Source organism: Capra hircus, chromosome 15, assembly GCF_001704415.2.
Source record: "Capra hircus breed San Clemente chromosome 15, ASM170441v1, whole genome shotgun sequence".
NCBI lineage: Eukaryota > Metazoa > Chordata > Mammalia > Artiodactyla > Bovidae > Capra > Capra hircus.
In genome coordinates this window covers 8,993,243-9,010,988 of record NC_030822.1, presented here as the reverse complement: position 1 = coordinate 9,010,988, position 17,746 = coordinate 8,993,243, and the positions used below count along the sequence as shown (strand labels likewise).

Here is a 17,746-nt window from a genome sequence, read left to right as displayed (position 1 = left end):
GAAGCAGAAGATATTAAGAAGAACTGTACAAAAAAAGATCTTCACAACCAAGATAATCACGATGGTATCACTCACCTAGAGCCAGACATCCTGGAATGACTATGTTTAATGACTACTAATGACTTTCCCCACATCAGGGTCTTTTCCAGTGAGTCAGCTGTTCACATCAGGTGGCCAAAGTATTGTAGCTTCTGCTTCAGCATTTGTCCTTCCAGTGAGTATTCAGGTTTGATTTCCCTTAGGATTGACTGGTTTGATCTCCTTGCAGTCCAAGGGACTCTCAAGAGTCTTCTCCAGCACCACAGTTTGAAAGCATCAATCTGCTGCATTCAGCCTTCCTTATAGTCCGGCTTTCACATCCATATATGACTACTGGGGAAACCATAGCTTTAAATATACAGAGCTTTGTGAGCAAAGTTGATATGCTGTCTAGGTTTGTCATAGCCTTCCTTCCAAGAAGCAAGTGTCTTCTAATTTCAGGGCTGCAGTTATCATCTAGTGATTTTGGCGTCCAAGAAGAGAAAATCTGTCACTGCTTCCACTTTTTCTTCTTCTATTTGCCATGAAGTGATGGGACCAGCTGCCATGATCTTAGTTATCTGAATGTTGAGTTTCAAGCCAGCTTTTTCACTCTCCTCTTTCACTTTCAAAGAGGCTCTTTAGTTCCTCTTCATTTTCTGCCATTAGAAAGTTATCATCTACATATCTGGGGTTGTTGATATTTCTCCCAGCGATCTTGATTCCAGCTTGAGCTTCATCCAGCCTGGCATTTCACATAATGTACTCTGCATATAAGTTAAATAAACAGTGACAATATACAGCCTTGTCGTACTCCTTTCCCAATTTCAAACCAGTCAGTTGTTCCATGAAAGGTTCTAAGTGTTACTCCTTGACTCGCATACAGGATATATGTAAAGATATATAAAGATAAGCTTTAAAGCTATTAAAGATAGCTTAAAGCCATAAAATAAATAGGAAGTACAGCTTGATAACATTATTATGGAATTTCACTCTTGAACGTAGGTTAGTTTAATAACATTTATTTAATGATCTAAGTTTTGTTTGTTGTTATTGCAGTTCATTTGTTTAAATCCTCTGCCTTAGAGGAGCTGAATAGATATTTTTCCAAAGAAGACATACAAGTGGATAATGGTGGTGGTGTTGGTGGTTTAGTTGCTAAGTCGTGTCTGACTTTTGTGATCCCGTAGACTGTAGCCTGCCAGACTTCTCTGTCCATGGGATTCTCCAGGCAAGACTACTGGAGTGGGTTGCCATTTCCTTCTCCAGGACAAATGGACAACAGGCACATGATAAGATGCTCAGCATCACTAATTAGGGAAATGCAAATCAAAACCATAGTAAGATATCATCACCCCATACCTGCTAGAAAGGCTATTATCAAAAAGGCAAGAAATAACAAGTGCTGGTGAGGATATGGAAAAAAGAGAGCTCTCATACCCTGTTGATGGGAATTTAATTGGTACAGCCATTATGGAAATTTCTCAAAAAATTAAAAATAGAGATACCGTATGATCCAGCTATCCCACTTCTGGTTATTTATCCACAGAATATGCAGACACTAATTTGAAAATATATGTGTACCCCTGTGTTCATCACAGCATAATTTATAATAACTAAGATATGGAAACAACCTAAGCGCCCATCAACGGGTGAACGGATAAAGATGTCGGGGGAGTGTGTCTGTCTATATATATGTTGTTCAGTCGCTAAATCATGTCCAACTCTATGCAGTCCCATGGACTGCAGCACGCCAGGCTTCCCTATCCTCCACTGTCTCCCGGAGTTTGCTCAAGTTCATATCCATTGAGTTGGTGATGCTATCTAACCACCTCGTCCCCTACCATCCTCTTCTCCTTTTGCCTTCATTCTTTCCCAGCATCAGGGTCTTTTCCAGTGAGTTGGCTCTTCGAATCAGGTGGCCAAAATATTGGAGCTTCAGCTTTAGCATCAGTCCTTTCAATGAATATTCAGGGCTGATTTCCTTTAGGATGGACTGGTTTGATCTCCTTGCAGTCCAAGGGACTTTTCCAGAGTCTTCTCCAGCACCACAGTTCGAAAGCATCAATTCTTTGGTGCTCAACCTTCCTCATGGTCCAACTCTCTTATATTTATAAATGGACTACTACTCAGCCATTTCAAAAAAAGGTGAAATCTTACCTTTTGTGAGACCATGGACAGACCTTGAGGACATTATGTTAAATAAGTCAGGTGGAGAGGGACGGATTCTGTATGATTTTATTAATGTATGGAATATAAAAATAATATAAATGAACAAACCAAACATGTAGGTACAAGGAGCACAGTAGTGGTTCCCAAAGGGGAGGGGACAGAGTGGAGGGCACAACAGAGGAGGGAGGTCAACTGTGTGGTGACGGGTGGAAACTGAATGTTTGGTGAAGGTGAACGTGCTGTATGGCTGGAGAAGGACATGGCCACCCACTCCAGGGTTCTTGCCTAGAGAATCCCATGGACAGAGGGGCCTGGCGGGCTACAGTCCTTAGGGTCGCAGAGTCGGACACTGCTGAGCGACTGAGCACGCATGCATGTGCATGGCAGAAATATGATGTTACAAACCAGTGTTACTTCAGTGAAATAAATAAAGTCCTCTGCTGAGAGTGTAATGCCACTATCCGTAACACGGAATGCCAGCTTTTAGCATGACTTCCTTGAGACCGTGAAGCTGATTCCCACATATGCTCCCTGGAAGTTTTACCTGATAATAGTCATGGTATGTACCTAAGAATGATATTATGCTTTCCTTTGCTGAACATACATTTCTTCACATCCAAACAGAACATGAACTCTGAAAGGGCTCTCTGAAGTGGCAGTTATTTTGTTTTTTTTTTAATAATTTTAAATATTTATTTATTTTTGGTTGTGCTGGGCCTTTGTTGCTGCACAGGCTCTCCTCTAGTTACAGAGAGTGGGGGCCTCTCTCTGGTTGCGATGCACAGGCTTCTCACCGTGGCGGCGTCTCTTGTTGCGGAGCTCAGCTCTTGGGTGCATGGGCTGCAGTAGTTGGGGAGGTGGGCTCAGTAGTTGCGGCTCCTGGGCTTTAGAGCACAGGCTCAGTGGCTTGTGGCACATGGGCCTAGTTGTTCTGCAGCCTGTGGGATCATCCCGGACCAGGGGTTGAACCCACGTCCCCTACATTGGCAGGCAGATTCTTGACCACTGAGCCACCAGGGAAACCCTAGAGTGGCAGTCCTTAAAGCAGAATCTGTGGGTCCCTGGAGGGGGTCCACGAAATTCTTTTTGGGAATCCACAGGGTCAGAATTATTTTTATGAGATTACTAAGACTAGGTGACATTTTTCACTGTGTTGAGTTTGCACTATACAAAAACAATGGTGAGTAAAATTGCTGGCGCCTTAGTATGAATCAAGGCATTGCCACCGAACTGTACTAGTAATCATTGTTTTCTTTACCACGTACCCTTCCAGTTTAAAAAAAAAAAAGATGGTTTCATTCAAGGGTGTCCTTTGATGAAGTGATAAGCATTATTTTATTCAATCTTGATCTTTTAAAATTGTTTCATGAAATGGAAAGTATGCATAAGGCATTTCTGCTATAAATGATTTATGACGGTTGTGTGTGATTGCTTAAGGTAGAAGCTGAACTAGCTACTTTTATCCTGGACCATTTTACTTGGAAGAGCAACTGGCACACACGCTATTCAGACTTGAGTATTCAGCAGACATTTTCTCATAAGTGAATGAAGTGTCACTTCTAGGAAAACAATGGACAGGATTTAGTAAAAGTTTGATACTGATAAAAGTTGAGGTTTCAAGGAAATGTTAGGAATTCTGGAAAAACTCATATCCTTCACCTTGAACCTGACCTCTTCCCATTACTTAGCTTTTTCTGAAGAAATCAGTGGTAATCTTAATGGAGATGATTTTTTAATGGTGTATAATGAAACATGTCAGTAGTAAGAGGGTCTGCATAACTCAGTGAGCCAGTATTTTCCAAATGACCAGTGCTTGATGTTATAGAATCATGCAAGATTACAAGATCCATTCAAAGTGCAAGTTGGACCAATAGATTTAGATGTAATAATATAAAAAGTGCGTTGATATAGTTTCAGATTCCACATTGCCTCTAACCTTTAAGAAATCAGTACAGTTGAGCTTTGGTTTAATAGGAAAGAATATCTACGGTTATTTGAAAAGGTTTTTTCTTCCTTTTTCGAACTACATGTCTTTGTGAAGGCAGTTTTCTTTGTATGTGTCAACAAAAACATTTAAACAGATTGAATGCAGAAGCAGATATTAGACCCAACTCTCTTCTGTTAAATCAGACATTGAAGAGATTTGCAAAACAGTGCTACTCGTCTCACTAATTTTTTTGTATTGGAAAAAAGCTAATTTTCATAAAATACTACTTGGGTTAGCATGTAATGGGGTTGTTATTTTTTAAATGAATTAAGCAAAAGTTAAAATATTTTTAGTTTTAATTTTTAATATGGTAGCTATCATAGCTATAACTCAAACACATAGAAGTTCTTTGGGGTCCTCAGTAAGTTTTTTTGGCTGTGCTGTGTAGCTTGCAGCATCTTAGTTCCCCAACCAAGGGTTGAACCCAGGCCCGCAGTAGTGAATGTGCTGAGTCCTAACCTCTGGACTGCCAAGGAGTTCCCTCCTCAGTCATCTTTGGTAGTGGTGTGAGAAGCCCTGTCCTACAGGAAGCTTCTGTAAAGCACTTGAGGTTTCTTGGAAGGCAAGACGTACAGAATTCTAACCAGAACCATAAGAGCTACACTGATTGTAGCTCCCTAGTACAACCTAAGGTCAAGGGTCATAGTTTCCTAAAGCATGTATGGCGAGATGGTGAGTTCTGAATATAAACTACAGGTGTGAACTCGGTGCTCAGGAGGCAGGGCTGTGGACTGTTTAAATCTTTTGTAGTTCACAGCCATTTCATGACTCCATTCTGTAGCATGTTTTTCCCCTCTGGGTTCTGGTCTTAGGAAGTGTGCCACTCTAGAAATATTAAATATCCTTTTCAAAGAGCAATTTTGCCACTTGTGATAAAGTGGGAATGGAATCCTGGTGGCTCAGATGGTAAAGAAACTGCCTGCAATGCGGGAGACCTGGGTTTGATCCCTGGGTCAGGAAGATCCCCTGGAAGAGGGCATGGCAACCCACTCCAGTATTCTTGCCTGGAGAAATCCCCATGGACAGAGGAGCCTGGCAGGCTAAAGTCCATGGGGTCACAAAGAGTCAGACACAGCTGAGTGACTAAGCACAGCACAGGAGTGGAACAGAGGGCCACCCCGAAGGAGAGCTGTTTCACCCTCAGACTTCAGTCTTTATCTGCCTACTCCTGATGGCCCATCAGCTGTGGTGACAAAGCAGGCTTCCCGCTCCACATGCCACCTCCATGCCTTACTGATGCGACCTCCCAGAGTGTACCAACAGTTACTTCTCTGGAGGGTCATATATTTAACATGGAAAGGATGAGATGGGAGGATAGGCCTGGTCTTCATGACATTGCTACACCAAATTTAGCACCTTAATAAAATTGCAGAGGTCAGCTTGCTTCCGAATAGACATAACGGGAGAGAATGCGACTTCTCTTCTGGCCTGATGCTTATTATGTTTCAGATGGTTTGCTTACCCCAAGCCCCTGTTTATAGTGTGACTAATGCTGCGCTCCCTGTTTTTCCCTGTGACTGCCACTGTGTATCTCCTGTGAACTGTCTCTGCCCCTTCTCTTCACCTGTTGATTGCAGTGGCATCCTGTGCTGCTCACGCTGAAGAGCCACATTGAAGAGAACACTGGCCACACCTTCAACTCCTTGCTTTGCAATCTTTACCGAAATGAGAAGGACAGTGTGGACTGGCACAGCGATGACGAGCCTTCACTGGGCAGGTGCCCCATCATTGCTTCACTCAGCTTTGGTGCCACACGCATGTTTGAGATGAGAAAGAAGCCCCCGCCAGTGAGTAGTCCCTTTATTTATCTTATGTTCCTCCCGCTATCTAATAATCGGTGAAAAAAGAGCTGGGCTCCTAAAAGGCTCCTATTTTCAGATTTAGGGGATTGGAGTATGTGTCTGGTTGATGAAATGTTTTCAGCTGATGGCTTACATCCTGTGGATTACTTTTGACTTCCAAAGAGGCCGTTCATTCCTTTCTGCAACAGAAATTGCCTGCCATGTGCCAGGTGTCAGAGGCTTATTTCCATTGGTGGAAAGGACAGACACGGTCCCCATCCTCATGGAAATGGGGGTAGACAGACATTATTCATTACTCAAGTAACTGGATGGCAGAGCTCAAGTGAGTAGGGGCAAGAAGGGAAAGGAAGGAGGCTCAGGGAAGATGCCCTTCCTCAGGAGCTTTTATTTTAAGTAAGTGTTCTTCATGGCAGTGTTGCCTGTCCTCTTTGAAGAGAAGTACCGCAGTCCATCCTAAAGGAGATCAGTCCTGGGTGTTCATTGGAAGGACTGATGTTGAAGCTGAAACTCCAATACTTTGGCCATCTGATGCGAAGAGCTGACTCATTGGAAAAGACCCTGATGCTGGGAAAGATTGAGGGCAGGTGGAGAAGGAGACAGCAGAGGATGAGATGATTGGATGGCATCACCGACTCAATGGACATGGGTTTGGGAGGACTCTGGGAGTTGGTGATAGACAGGGAGGCCTGGCGTGCTGCGGTTCATGGGGTCGCAAAGAGTTGGACACGACTGAGCGACTGAACTGAACTGAACTGAACCACACGCATCCCCATTCCTTCTTAGCCAGTTCCTAAAATCCAGATGAACATTACCTCTTTCAGAGAGGAAGTTCCAGCCAGGTGACTAGACAAGCAGTGACTAAACTGTAGAATAACTTGAGCTGTCCAGCCCCGCTCTTGCCTATATTTTAATACATTGGAGGGGTATGAGGGCTCTTTGTGTTGTTGTTTTTTTAAAATCAAGAAGTGTAGAACTTTAGGACTGAAGCAGATAGAAAGATAGTAGGAACTCTAAGAAAAGAGCAAAGCTCTACCAAATTATCTTATTTCCAGGATTTGCATGTGGGTGTTGTTTTTAAACCAAGGCTCCCAATCATTTAGCTTATAACGTTAAACCAGACACAGTCAGTGTGGACGGCCTACAGGGCTGTGTTTTGAGTATGACCTAATCCAGACCACATAATTATCAGGCAGTCAGTGCTTGTGTCTGTTCTTCATCAGATATACTTCTTGGGCTGTTTTCCTGACATGTATTTGGGTTTCCAAACATGGTATTTTGAAGCATATTGTGTTGTTTTGCACTTACTCCATTAAGCACCTTTCCTTGGCATATCTTCCATCGACAGGGTTGTATTTGCTTCTGTTTACACAGAAGCTTTGGTCTGTGTTGGTGGGGATTGGGGGTAGTTGTCAGTTGCCAGTGACTTCCTGAGTAAACTTGCTCCCTGGGCACTCTGACTAGCCTCACTGTCCCAGTGTACCAGGGAAAACCGCCTAAGAAGCAAGCTCCCCAGCCTTTGCCATGTTCCTTTCAGGCATAGTTAGCTTTTATATGCAGGCTTCCACTTGGTTAAATCCTACGTTCACACGTGAGGAGTTCATCCTGCCCTTCGTAAGTCTTCTGTTGTGTGAATGGCAGAGAAACACCAGGTGTCTTATTTTAAAGTTCAGACCCCCAATCCAGACATACGGAACACCACCCTTTTGCCAGGCCTGGTCTTGGGAGCTGGGATTATAGCCATGAGTAAATGAGATGAAGTCATCCTTCCCCTCCTGGAGCTGATGATCTGGCCCCTGTTAGTGCTCTGTCTCCCTTCCAGGGTTATCCTTCCAGCTCTCTGAGTGGACAGCAAACTCTGGTGGATCCAGGATAATCTTTGGTGTAAGCCGAGTCTCTGCTTCTTTGCAGTGACTTTCTTTGTTGCCAAGCACTTAAGTATTCAGTTCCCGTTTTTCTCTACATGTACATTCACCACCACCACCATCACCCTTTTTCAAAAACATTTTTTGGGCTATTTCCAGATTTTAAGGTTAAGAATTCCCGAAGCATGCTTTGTAGGATAATTAGTTTTACTGTACAAGCAATTTCCAACTATTAAGCATTAGTCATTGGAAGGACTGATGTTGAAGCTGAAACTCCAATACTTTGGCCACCTGATTCGAAGAGCTGACTCATTTGAAAAGACCCTGATGCTGGGAAAGATTGAAGGCGGAGGAGAAGGGGACGACAGAGGATGAGATGGTTGGATGGCATCACTGACTCAATGGACATGAGTTTGAGCAACCTCTGGGAGTTGGTGATGGACAGGGAAGCCTGGCGTGCTGCAGTCCACGGGGTTGCAAAGAGTCAGACACGACTGAGCGACTAAACTGACCTGAAGCATTAACAGTGTTCTGGTGCCCAGAATACCTCTATTCCTTTTCCCCTCTAGACAGCTGAAGGTCATTTTCTTATATGAGAACATATTCATGGTGATAAAGAATTATTTCTTGGAAATATAGTTCAGTTATGTTATAGGTTAATGGGTGGATAGAAAATGTAACTGCCACATAGCATTGTGTCTGAGGGCAACCATTTGGAACAAAATCTCTAAGAGGGACACTGACCATACTTACTGAACCTTTGTCTTCTCAAGGCTTCTTAGAGTCTATTTTGATGAACAGGAGTGAAAGCACAGGCCGTGAAGCACTGAAAATGTGGTTAAGTCCCTGTGATTGTCTGCCGATAGCAGGGGAATTTGCACTATAACTGTAGTAGCTGATTTGATGAAAATACCTATCTGATAAGTAAGAAAATTTGTCTGAGATCTTGAAACAAAGTTGGCTGAGGAAACAGATATGGGAAGAAATACAAATGTGTCAGTATGTCAGGTGACTGATTAATAAGTTTTTGCTTCTGGGATAGTCTTAACTGTGATTGAATTTGATGCAGTTGTATATTCCTTCAATTCTGACTTTTGTTTAAGATGGGGAAATTGAAGGTTAATATACTTGAAATTATAATCATGCATTAGTAAATACAGTGTTAAAACTACTTCCCCTCCCCCCCCCCCACCGCCTCCCCAAGAACCTATAAACTCCATTCTTGGATAAACAAAACCCAGGTTTAAACTTTTGGAAAAATTTCTTCAAGTTTCTTTAACAGATTTAAAACATCTTGGGCTTCACAAATCTGGCTAAACTTGAGCTATAGAAGCCTTTCGCTGAGTTGACATCTTTGGGAATGTATCTTAGGGCACATCATCTTTATCTTAGAATAATGATTCCTTTTCTGAAGGATTGGAAGGAGAATGGTTATTGCAAATCTGTCTCCTTTTCTTCCTTAACTATGGTGATAGCTTTGAGAACATGACTCATGATTCATATAACTCAAGCTAAAAGCATAAAATAAAAAGTGTAATTCAAGTTAGTCTTCTGTGTGGAATTGTAGGAGTCTGACTTTCTGTAGCTCCTAGGAACCTGTCTCGCTATGCCACTAAAGACTGTAATTTTCATGTCTGTCAACAAGACATTTGGAGTGTGCTAGAGATCGTGGGAGGGCATCTTTTTCAAAATCCAGTTAGTTTTAACCTATCAGAGAAGAAGTTAATACCTGTTTGACTTGAATCAAAGTTTCTCATCTAAAGCTGACATAAAGGAATCATGAGATTTCCTGTATTTGATTCCAGTATGCAGATTTGAGACAGAAAAGCATCTGTTCGGGGCCACTTTCAAAGGGAATTAGCCTTTTTTTTTTTTAACATTCAACTCCCCCACCCCTGCAGCAGCTGTTTGTTTTGCAGTCTGGCACCTTAAGTAGTTCTCTGTAGCTGCTGATCTTCTGAAAGCTGCCCCAGTTCCACACATTGCATTCCTAACAATTTCTCGCTGTGCTGAGATGGTAAGGAGATCTTTGTTTCCCTAAGCATCAGTGTCCCTCTGATTCATGCAGTTGGCTCAGGCAGCTTTGCACATGCATCATCCTTAGGATTAAACATTCACTCCTCCAAGATGCCAATCCTTGATCCTCATCTCCCTGTCCAAGTCTGTCAACTTCTGCTCATTTGTTTTGATTTTATAGTCAATTTCCACTTCCTTTAATGATAATAAGCTACCTGGAGACATGGTAGCCTTTCCTTCATTCACCCATCCCTTCTTTTGTTAATTCAGTTAAACCTGAGTGAACAGTATTGTGTCTATCTTCCGGGGCCAACATCAGAATATACTATCTTAAGACAAAAGTAAAGCTTACCAACTATACCTCTGTAGACATTTTTTTTTTAAGAAACCAAGAAGCTCTTTTATTCTCCCAAGGTGGGCTCATTAAAGCTTTTCTATGTTTGTGTCCCAAACCCAGTTGTACTTTTCAGGCTATGTCATGTCCCTGTTATAAAGATTAGTCTGGTTCTTTTCCCAGTATAGCTTTAATTCTATACTGAAAAACAGGCTGGAAAAGGAACTACAAAAGCCATTTGGCAGGCTGCTATTTCTCTGTCTGTTACCATAGAAACAATGATGGCTGAGTTGGGGAGGGGGGTGAGTATTAGATAATAGGAAGTTTGTGATGCACTGGAGGTTTAGATGCCAAAAGCCTTGTTTTCTAGAAAATCACCCATGCATAAACACTATCCTTTATCAGCTGAATCCTAAAAATGTGAGGGGCTTCTATCTACCTCAAGATGATTGAGTTGAGGCAAGTTGGGAAATTTTCCAACCATTCCTTTCTCTAGCACCTTCTGAAGAATGAGAACTCTGTTCATAATACCAAAAGAGATGTTTGTACGACCACTTGTGATGGGAGAGGTTGAGAGTTACCAGTGCATTCTAGCTCCTAGTACCTCCCTGTTTACACACTACTGGGAAGAATGGGATATAAAAAGGTCATTTAAATCATAAATATCAATATTTTTTCCAGGGCTCTAGAAGAATTGAGGATATTAGAATCCAAAATAATATAAGCTGACTAGCCTAAATTTGAAAATCGGGTAAACTAGACTGTGTCGCCTTCCGGGGGTGGACCCGTGCTGCGGCCCCAGCCACCACGCCCATTGCTGCTCTTCCAGGCATCCATACTTCTTAGTCCATCTTCTGATTACTGCATCTGTTCTGAGAAATTACAAGAACTACTCGAAAGGAACTGTTGATAACCATCATCTTTTTAATACAGTCCCTAATGAAATTTAAAATATCAGGTTTCGTTTCCTGTTTCTGTTACTGATGCCTGTAAAAAGCACTTATCTGCCTCATTTATACTCATTCCATTTTTGTAAATGGGGACGATAATTGGTAGCAACTTTATGGGAGTAATAGGAAAGTTTTCCCATGAAAGGCACTACGAAAGTTGTTGCCGTGATCAGGGAATTTTTAAGCTGTTATAAGTGGTGGATGCTACAGGGACTTTTCAGATGTGGAAACTGAAAAAGAAAATGAATGGCAGTGAGGCTAACCTCCAGGGTTGCCTCACCCTGTGAATGGCATTCATTGAGGGGGTGTGGGGGAGACTTGGGAGGGTCAAGTGCCTGTGGATCAGGAATGGTGATTGAGTTTTTGAGCTCCTGTCTTTAGGGTCATGCAGTGTTTTGGAGAGTGTGAGTGAGTGAGTGGGGAGATAAACTGGTGCACGTGTAAATGGATAAAGATAAGTAGTCCTGGTAGGATCTCAGTTCTCTATAGACGAGCTCTTTGGGGAGTTGGGATCGTCATTTGCTTCTTTGGGGGCTGTCTCAGGCTAGAATCTGTGTCCTAACTGCCACTGGGAATAACTAGTTTTTGCAAAGAACCTCCTGGTTTTGTATTGCCACTGATAGCACTTTTAATCTTGGGAGAACAGCATTTTCCAAAGTGATTTGTGTCAGATTTGTGTGTGACCTGACTAGGTATGAGGTCTGCTTGGAAACTTTTTTTAAAACCTTGCCTTAATGGTAGTTTTTTCCCCCCTCCACTTTGCCATACTCTGAAAAACTATTCCTGAGCCTTCTGGTGATTTTCTTTCACAAGCCACATTTTCCTGGTGGATGACTGCTTAGCTGAGGCAGAAAAGAGCTTAGTGAGTTTGAGGAAGGAGAAGGAGGCCCAACAGAGGAGCAGAGTGAGCAAGTGCAGAGAGGAGCAGGTGATGAGATGGAAGGGGTGGGCGGGGCCAGATCCCACAAGGACAGGATCCTCAGGAAGGAGTGGGTTTTAAGTACATCAGGAAGCCACTGAAATGTGTTAGGCGGAAGAGAGACACGATTTGATTGAAATTTTACAAGGTCAGTTACTACTGCGTGGAGCTCAGACTAGACAAGAGCAAGAGTGGGAGCCAGGAGACCAATTAAGAGATTGTTATACCTCCTGGGACCAAGGCAGAGAAGGAGAGGTGGACAGCTTCAGTGACATGAGCTCAAAGGAGCAAGCATTTTTAAGACATGGCTGGGAATAGTGGTCTGAAAGTGTTAATGAGGAGTATCCCCTCACTCTAACAATGTGAAAGACATGATCATCTTCCACAGGAGAGAGAGTTTCTGAGAATTTGGAGTCTTCTGGAGAGACCTAGGTTTTGATTAGGACAAGGAGGTAGAGGGAACCTTCAGAGCACATGAGGTTGAGGATCTGGGGGCGTTTGCTCATCCTTACATGAGAATTCCAGCAGACACAGTGGCAGGGCCAGGGGTGGTTGTGGGGGATTGTGTTTAATCAGGTTACGTCTCGGGATGGTTTGGGAATAAGTGTTCTGATGTAATGGATGACTGGAGAACCCTGCACTTTTCCTGGTGACTGGGGTCAGCTGGATGTCAGTCAGGCTTCGTGGAATTTGTCCTGTACGCTCTTCGAGGAAGGAGAGCATTTATTTCTGGTGCTGCAGTCTTGAGTAAAAGCTCTTTCAAAATAGCAGTTCCTTTAAGTTGCATTTCTTGGAAATATTAAATCACCAAGAACAGCATCTTCATTACATTAAATCTTCTGGTTTTAAATGCACATTTAGTATAGCTAGAGTGGCTGTAACAGTAAAGGTAAAGCCAACCTTGTTTCTGCTTAATTCAGTAACTTTTCAGCCCTCCTACCCCCAACACTAGACCAGCAACAAACACTGGTGGCAGGTGTTGCCGTGTGAACTGCGTTTGCCTTCTAGGATCACTGGGTGTGCCTGGGCTGGGCTGGCTGGCTGCACGTGCCGGGCCCTCATGCGTAGTGTTCTCCCTCACCTCACTAGAACCTTCCCTGCCAAATCCACGTCAAAAATCAGGAAAAGAGTTTGATAAAAGCCCAAATATTTGTGTGTGGCAAGTGAGTTCAAAACTGTTTTGAACAGATAACCTCAAATCACTTTAAATCTATGCTTTCCCAAGGATTTCCCTGGTAGTCCAGTGGTTAAGACTCTTGTGTTCCCACTGCCGTGGGCACAGGTTCAATCCCTGGTCAGGGAACTAAGATCCTACATGCTGCATGGTGAGGCCTAAAAAAAGTCTATGCTATCCCATCTAGTTTCCTACTTTATCAGATCTTATTTCAAAACCAGCTGCTTCTTTTTTTAAAGTAATGTTTTTCAGATCATGTTGAAGATGCCGTCTCTGAAAGTGTTTGGTTTGAGTCAGCAGACTAACTGTGGAGATGACTTTGTGGGTTCCTAGCTTTATTTTTTTTCCATAATTTCCATAACTAATATGTTTTGTTTATGTCAAATTTAAAAAATATATTACCACTATGAACAACAGGTCCAGCTGTGTTCTTATATTGGCGCTGTAGAAACAACTTTATGGTCCAAATATAGCTGCAAACTTTGATGATCCATAAAGCTGTCTAGAAGCCAGCCAGGTTCTCAAGGGCAAGGCCACACCGTAGTTTGATTGGGAACACAAGCTGGAAAGAAATGACTGAAAGAGAGGAGAGGAGACATTTTGGCATAGTCCTAGCTCAGGAAGCAGGGCCAGCGAAGGGACACTTGGCTCCAGCAGTCTAAGCAGCTGTGGCACATGCTGGCATTTAGTTTTCAAATATCATTTTAATCTGCGGTAAAGCCTTAACTATACTTGTCAAGCAGCTCTACTATGGATTCTTGGACCAGAGAGCAAGGGAAATTCCTATTCTGTCTGTTACCATCTTGTGAAAACCCTTTGCTTGATTCTGCAGATGCTCCAACATCTTGGTTTTTGTCTTGATTTTTGAAGCGCAGATTCTGGGATCAGTTGTCTGCACCTGCAGGTTCCCTTTCCTACAGCTTAACTCACTTTTGGAACGGCTGCTCTCTAGCTCCATTTCACCATGCCGCTGGTGCAGTGATACCATTGTCCTGAAGAGCAAGTAGTCTGGCCTTTCCTTGGTCGTCATTGTCTTCTTCCTTGTAATGTTGGTCACCAGCATCCAGCATCTCTCTCCCTGAAACTCAGCCGTCTGTTAGCTGCCCTTTCTTGTTCCTACTGGCTTCTGAAATGCTGTATTATCTTAGCTATTCTCACACTTTTCTCACTGCTACGTTTCTGCCTCCTTTGATGTTTTTGTTTTTTTTTTTTCCCCTTTACATGCAACCCCTTTAAATATGGATATTCAGAATTGTCTTTGATTCTGTCATCTTTGTCTATATGGCTTTTAGGGAAATTATGAACCAGGAGCAGATTGGAAACGCCATGTGGGCAAGGTCCATTTCTGCCTCCTTTATCGTTACATCCCCAGCGTTTAGCTGTGTGTGTGTGTGTGTGTGTGTGTGTGTGTGTGTGTGTATTTTGATTGAATACATAAATGGATTTCATTTGTTGTTGTGGCTTCAACCATTTCTTCTTTGGTGGAGCAACTTGTGAATCTCAGTTCCAGCTTTGACTTTTATCTCAGTCTAGTCATCACTTTGTTCTTAGTCATCATCACTTTGTCATGAGACGTTTCTACTTACAATAGCACATGATTTCTGACCTGAAATTGTAGACTTACTGCTGTTCTCTCAGAAAACTCCACAATGCTACCTGCTCGTAAGTGCCATTATGTTCATGGTGTCACTACTCTGTTGGTCAGGTTTAATCGTAAACTATTCTCAGTTCTTCCCCATTCTCTCATTTCAGTTGTTTTAGTTCCATAGCTTCTTAATTCTGTCTTGAAAGGTCTGAAAAACTCATTCTTCTAATAGTGGCTTCATTTCAGGCTCTCTTTACCACATGCCTAAAATACTAAAATGCCTTTTTCCACTCTGATATCCGTAATTCTAATCTTTTCTCCCTCAGTTCTGTCTGATAACCAGACGCCAGATATTTTTAGGAATAGCTTATTTTCTCTATTTGTTCTTTCCTCTCTTTTCTCCTGCTCACAGATATTAATTGAGCACGCACTATGTGTCGGGCACGGTGCTCAACTCTGGGGAAATAGCCATAAACGTGGCAGACACGGGCCCTGCCCTCCTAGATGTCACGGGAGCTAGAGAACAGTCGATTCAATGGAGAAACATAATTACGGCTTGCAGTTAGGGCTCTGAATTTATATTTCACTCCAAGAGCAATGGGAACAAAGGAGGTTGTGACATGCTCTGGTTCATATTTTAAAAAGAGCACTATGGCTGCTGTGGAAGGATAATTCAGGGAGAGGCGAGAACAGGAGACTAGAAGGTTGTCCCAGTGTTTTCCTGGGAGGCTGCTGACTTGCACTCAGATGGTGCCAGTGAGCAGGAGCACAGTAGATGAGCTTGAGGCGTAGTTTTGAGGGTGGACCAGGTTTCTGGCTCAAGCAGTTGGTAGATGGAGGTGCTGTTTACTCAGGTGGAGGAGGAGCAGGGGGTTTGCATTTTATTTTGCTCTTGTTTAGGGAGGATTATGGAGGAATCAAGAGATCCTTCTTCTACATGCTAGGTTCAAGATGCTTGAGACTTCCAAATTGGCTGTGGCGTCAGGGCTTCAGATGATAGGCCTGTGCTAGAGGTGTCATCTGGGAACTGTCAGGATAACAACAGCAACGACCGTAGAGGGATAGTGATAAATAGCATAGGACGGGTGCATAGTACGGAGTCTGTGCCGGGCTCTGTTCTCAGTGCTTTCCATGCGGCCTCCAGGAATCATGAAGTCCATGCTGCTGGCATTTCCATCGCACAGGTGAGGTGGCTCAGGCCCTGTGTTAAGGCACTTGTTCCACATGGAATGGACAATCAGTTGTTGAACTGACTTGAAACTAATAATCTAGATAGTATGTAAAGCTATGGAACCACCCATTATCAATTCAGAGCAGAAGAATAGAGAAGAGGAGCAGAAAGCCAAGACTGAGCTCACTGCTTTCATCAGTTTGTTTTCCAACTTAGAAGTCTTTACTCGCTCCTGCTGGAACACACGGTATAAAATGTAAACTCTCCCAGCCAGATTGTCAAATCTTCACCAAATCTATGCCCAACCAACTTTGATGTCTTACTTCAATGTCCCTGTGTGATTGCACCATACTCTGACTTATCTGTTTGCTCCTTAGACATGCTCTCCACCTTCTCATTGGACTTGCTGGGTGGCGCTAGTGGTAAAGAACCCGCCTGCCAATGCAGGAGACGTAAGAGACACAAGTTCAACCCCTGGGTCAGGAAGATCCCCTGGAGGAGGGCCTAGCAACCCACCCCAGTATTCTTGCCTGGAGAATTCCATGGACAGAGGAACCTGGCAGGCCCCAGTCCATAGGGTTGCAAAGAGCTGGACATGACTGAGCCAACTTAGCACAAATGCACACCACCTTCTCATTAACTGAAGTCCTCTCTAGCCTTCAAGGGCTCCTGTAGCCTTGAAGCCTTTCAGTGAACAAAATAATAATAGTTACTGCATGTCAGGTGCTTCCTGAGCTTTGGAAATGAAAAACAGATAGCAGGCTTCTACTTTATTTTGATCTTTCTGCTCATTTGTTTTGTTATTATAAGCATCTTATTAATAAAAAGATGGAAGAATTTCTAGGTAAGTAGCTCATCCGGGAGATCAAAGATGACTTGGAAAACCAGATGTTTCACTGTTGACTAAGATCATTAATTTGGAAGCATATTTCGCATCCATGGCATTTTCTGATTGTTTTGGGATCACTGAGATTAAAGCATACGTGTACTGAGCTTTGTTTCAGGCACTATCACGTGGAATGGCAAAGGGTCATCAAAGAAGCTGGGCAGGTAACATCTGGGCTTGCTTGGGCGCTTACGTGGGACGACCAGATGTGAGCATGAGAGGAGTTGTGATGGGTCCACCAGCAGCTCATTTGGGCAGCTCTTAAGCAGGAACTGGTCCTCAGACTTGTGTATATACTTCCCAGTATTTTTAAGAAATTTTAAGAAATTTATAACTCAGAAGAGATCATGTAAAAATCCCATTTATCAGCTTCCCTAGAAAATCCGAAGATCAGGCAACACCCGGGGAATAACGAGGAAGCCGCAGAGGGTGCACAAGTCCCGGGCTGTCTGGTGTCCATGGTCCCCACTCCCCGCTCTGTTGCACCTGCCCCACGCCCCTTGTTTATGCCACCTGCTGGTAATGGTGACCCTTACAGAACAGACAGGGTGCCATGTCATTCAGGCAGGAAGTATTACAGGATTTCAGAAGAAAGAAAGCACTTTGGAGAGCACAGTAAGGTGGAAAAAAAATACAGACTTTAAAACAAGGCAGGTCTTAGTTCAAATACTTGCCTCCATGTCTCCTGCCAGCCTTTTGCCTTAGAAATGTACTTTCCCTCCAGCTTCCTTTGCTTATAATAACATGAAGAATATCACGTCCCTTACAGGGTTGTGGTGAGAATTAGCAGTACTGGGTACATACGGTCCCTAACATGCCTGGCATTTTAGCAGCTTACACCATGGTTGATGGTGTCCAGAAAGTCTAGCA

The 17,746-nt window shown here is 43.1% G+C and overlaps 1 protein-coding gene across 5 annotated transcripts in view; it reads left to right on the top strand.

Moving 5' to 3' along the window:
* Positions 1-17,746, top strand: part of ALKBH3 (alkB homolog 3, alpha-ketoglutaratedependent dioxygenase) — a 44,642-nt gene that overhangs the window by 18,458 nt on the left and 8,438 nt on the right. For all 5 annotated transcript variants that reach the window (XM_005690132.3, XM_018059220.1, XM_018059221.1 and 2 more), the window contains one exon: positions 5,755-5,964. In XM_005690132.3, coding sequence (XP_005690189.1) covers positions 5,755-5,964 — 210 coding nt within the window. The remainder of the gene's footprint in view (positions 1-5,754; positions 5,965-17,746) is intronic.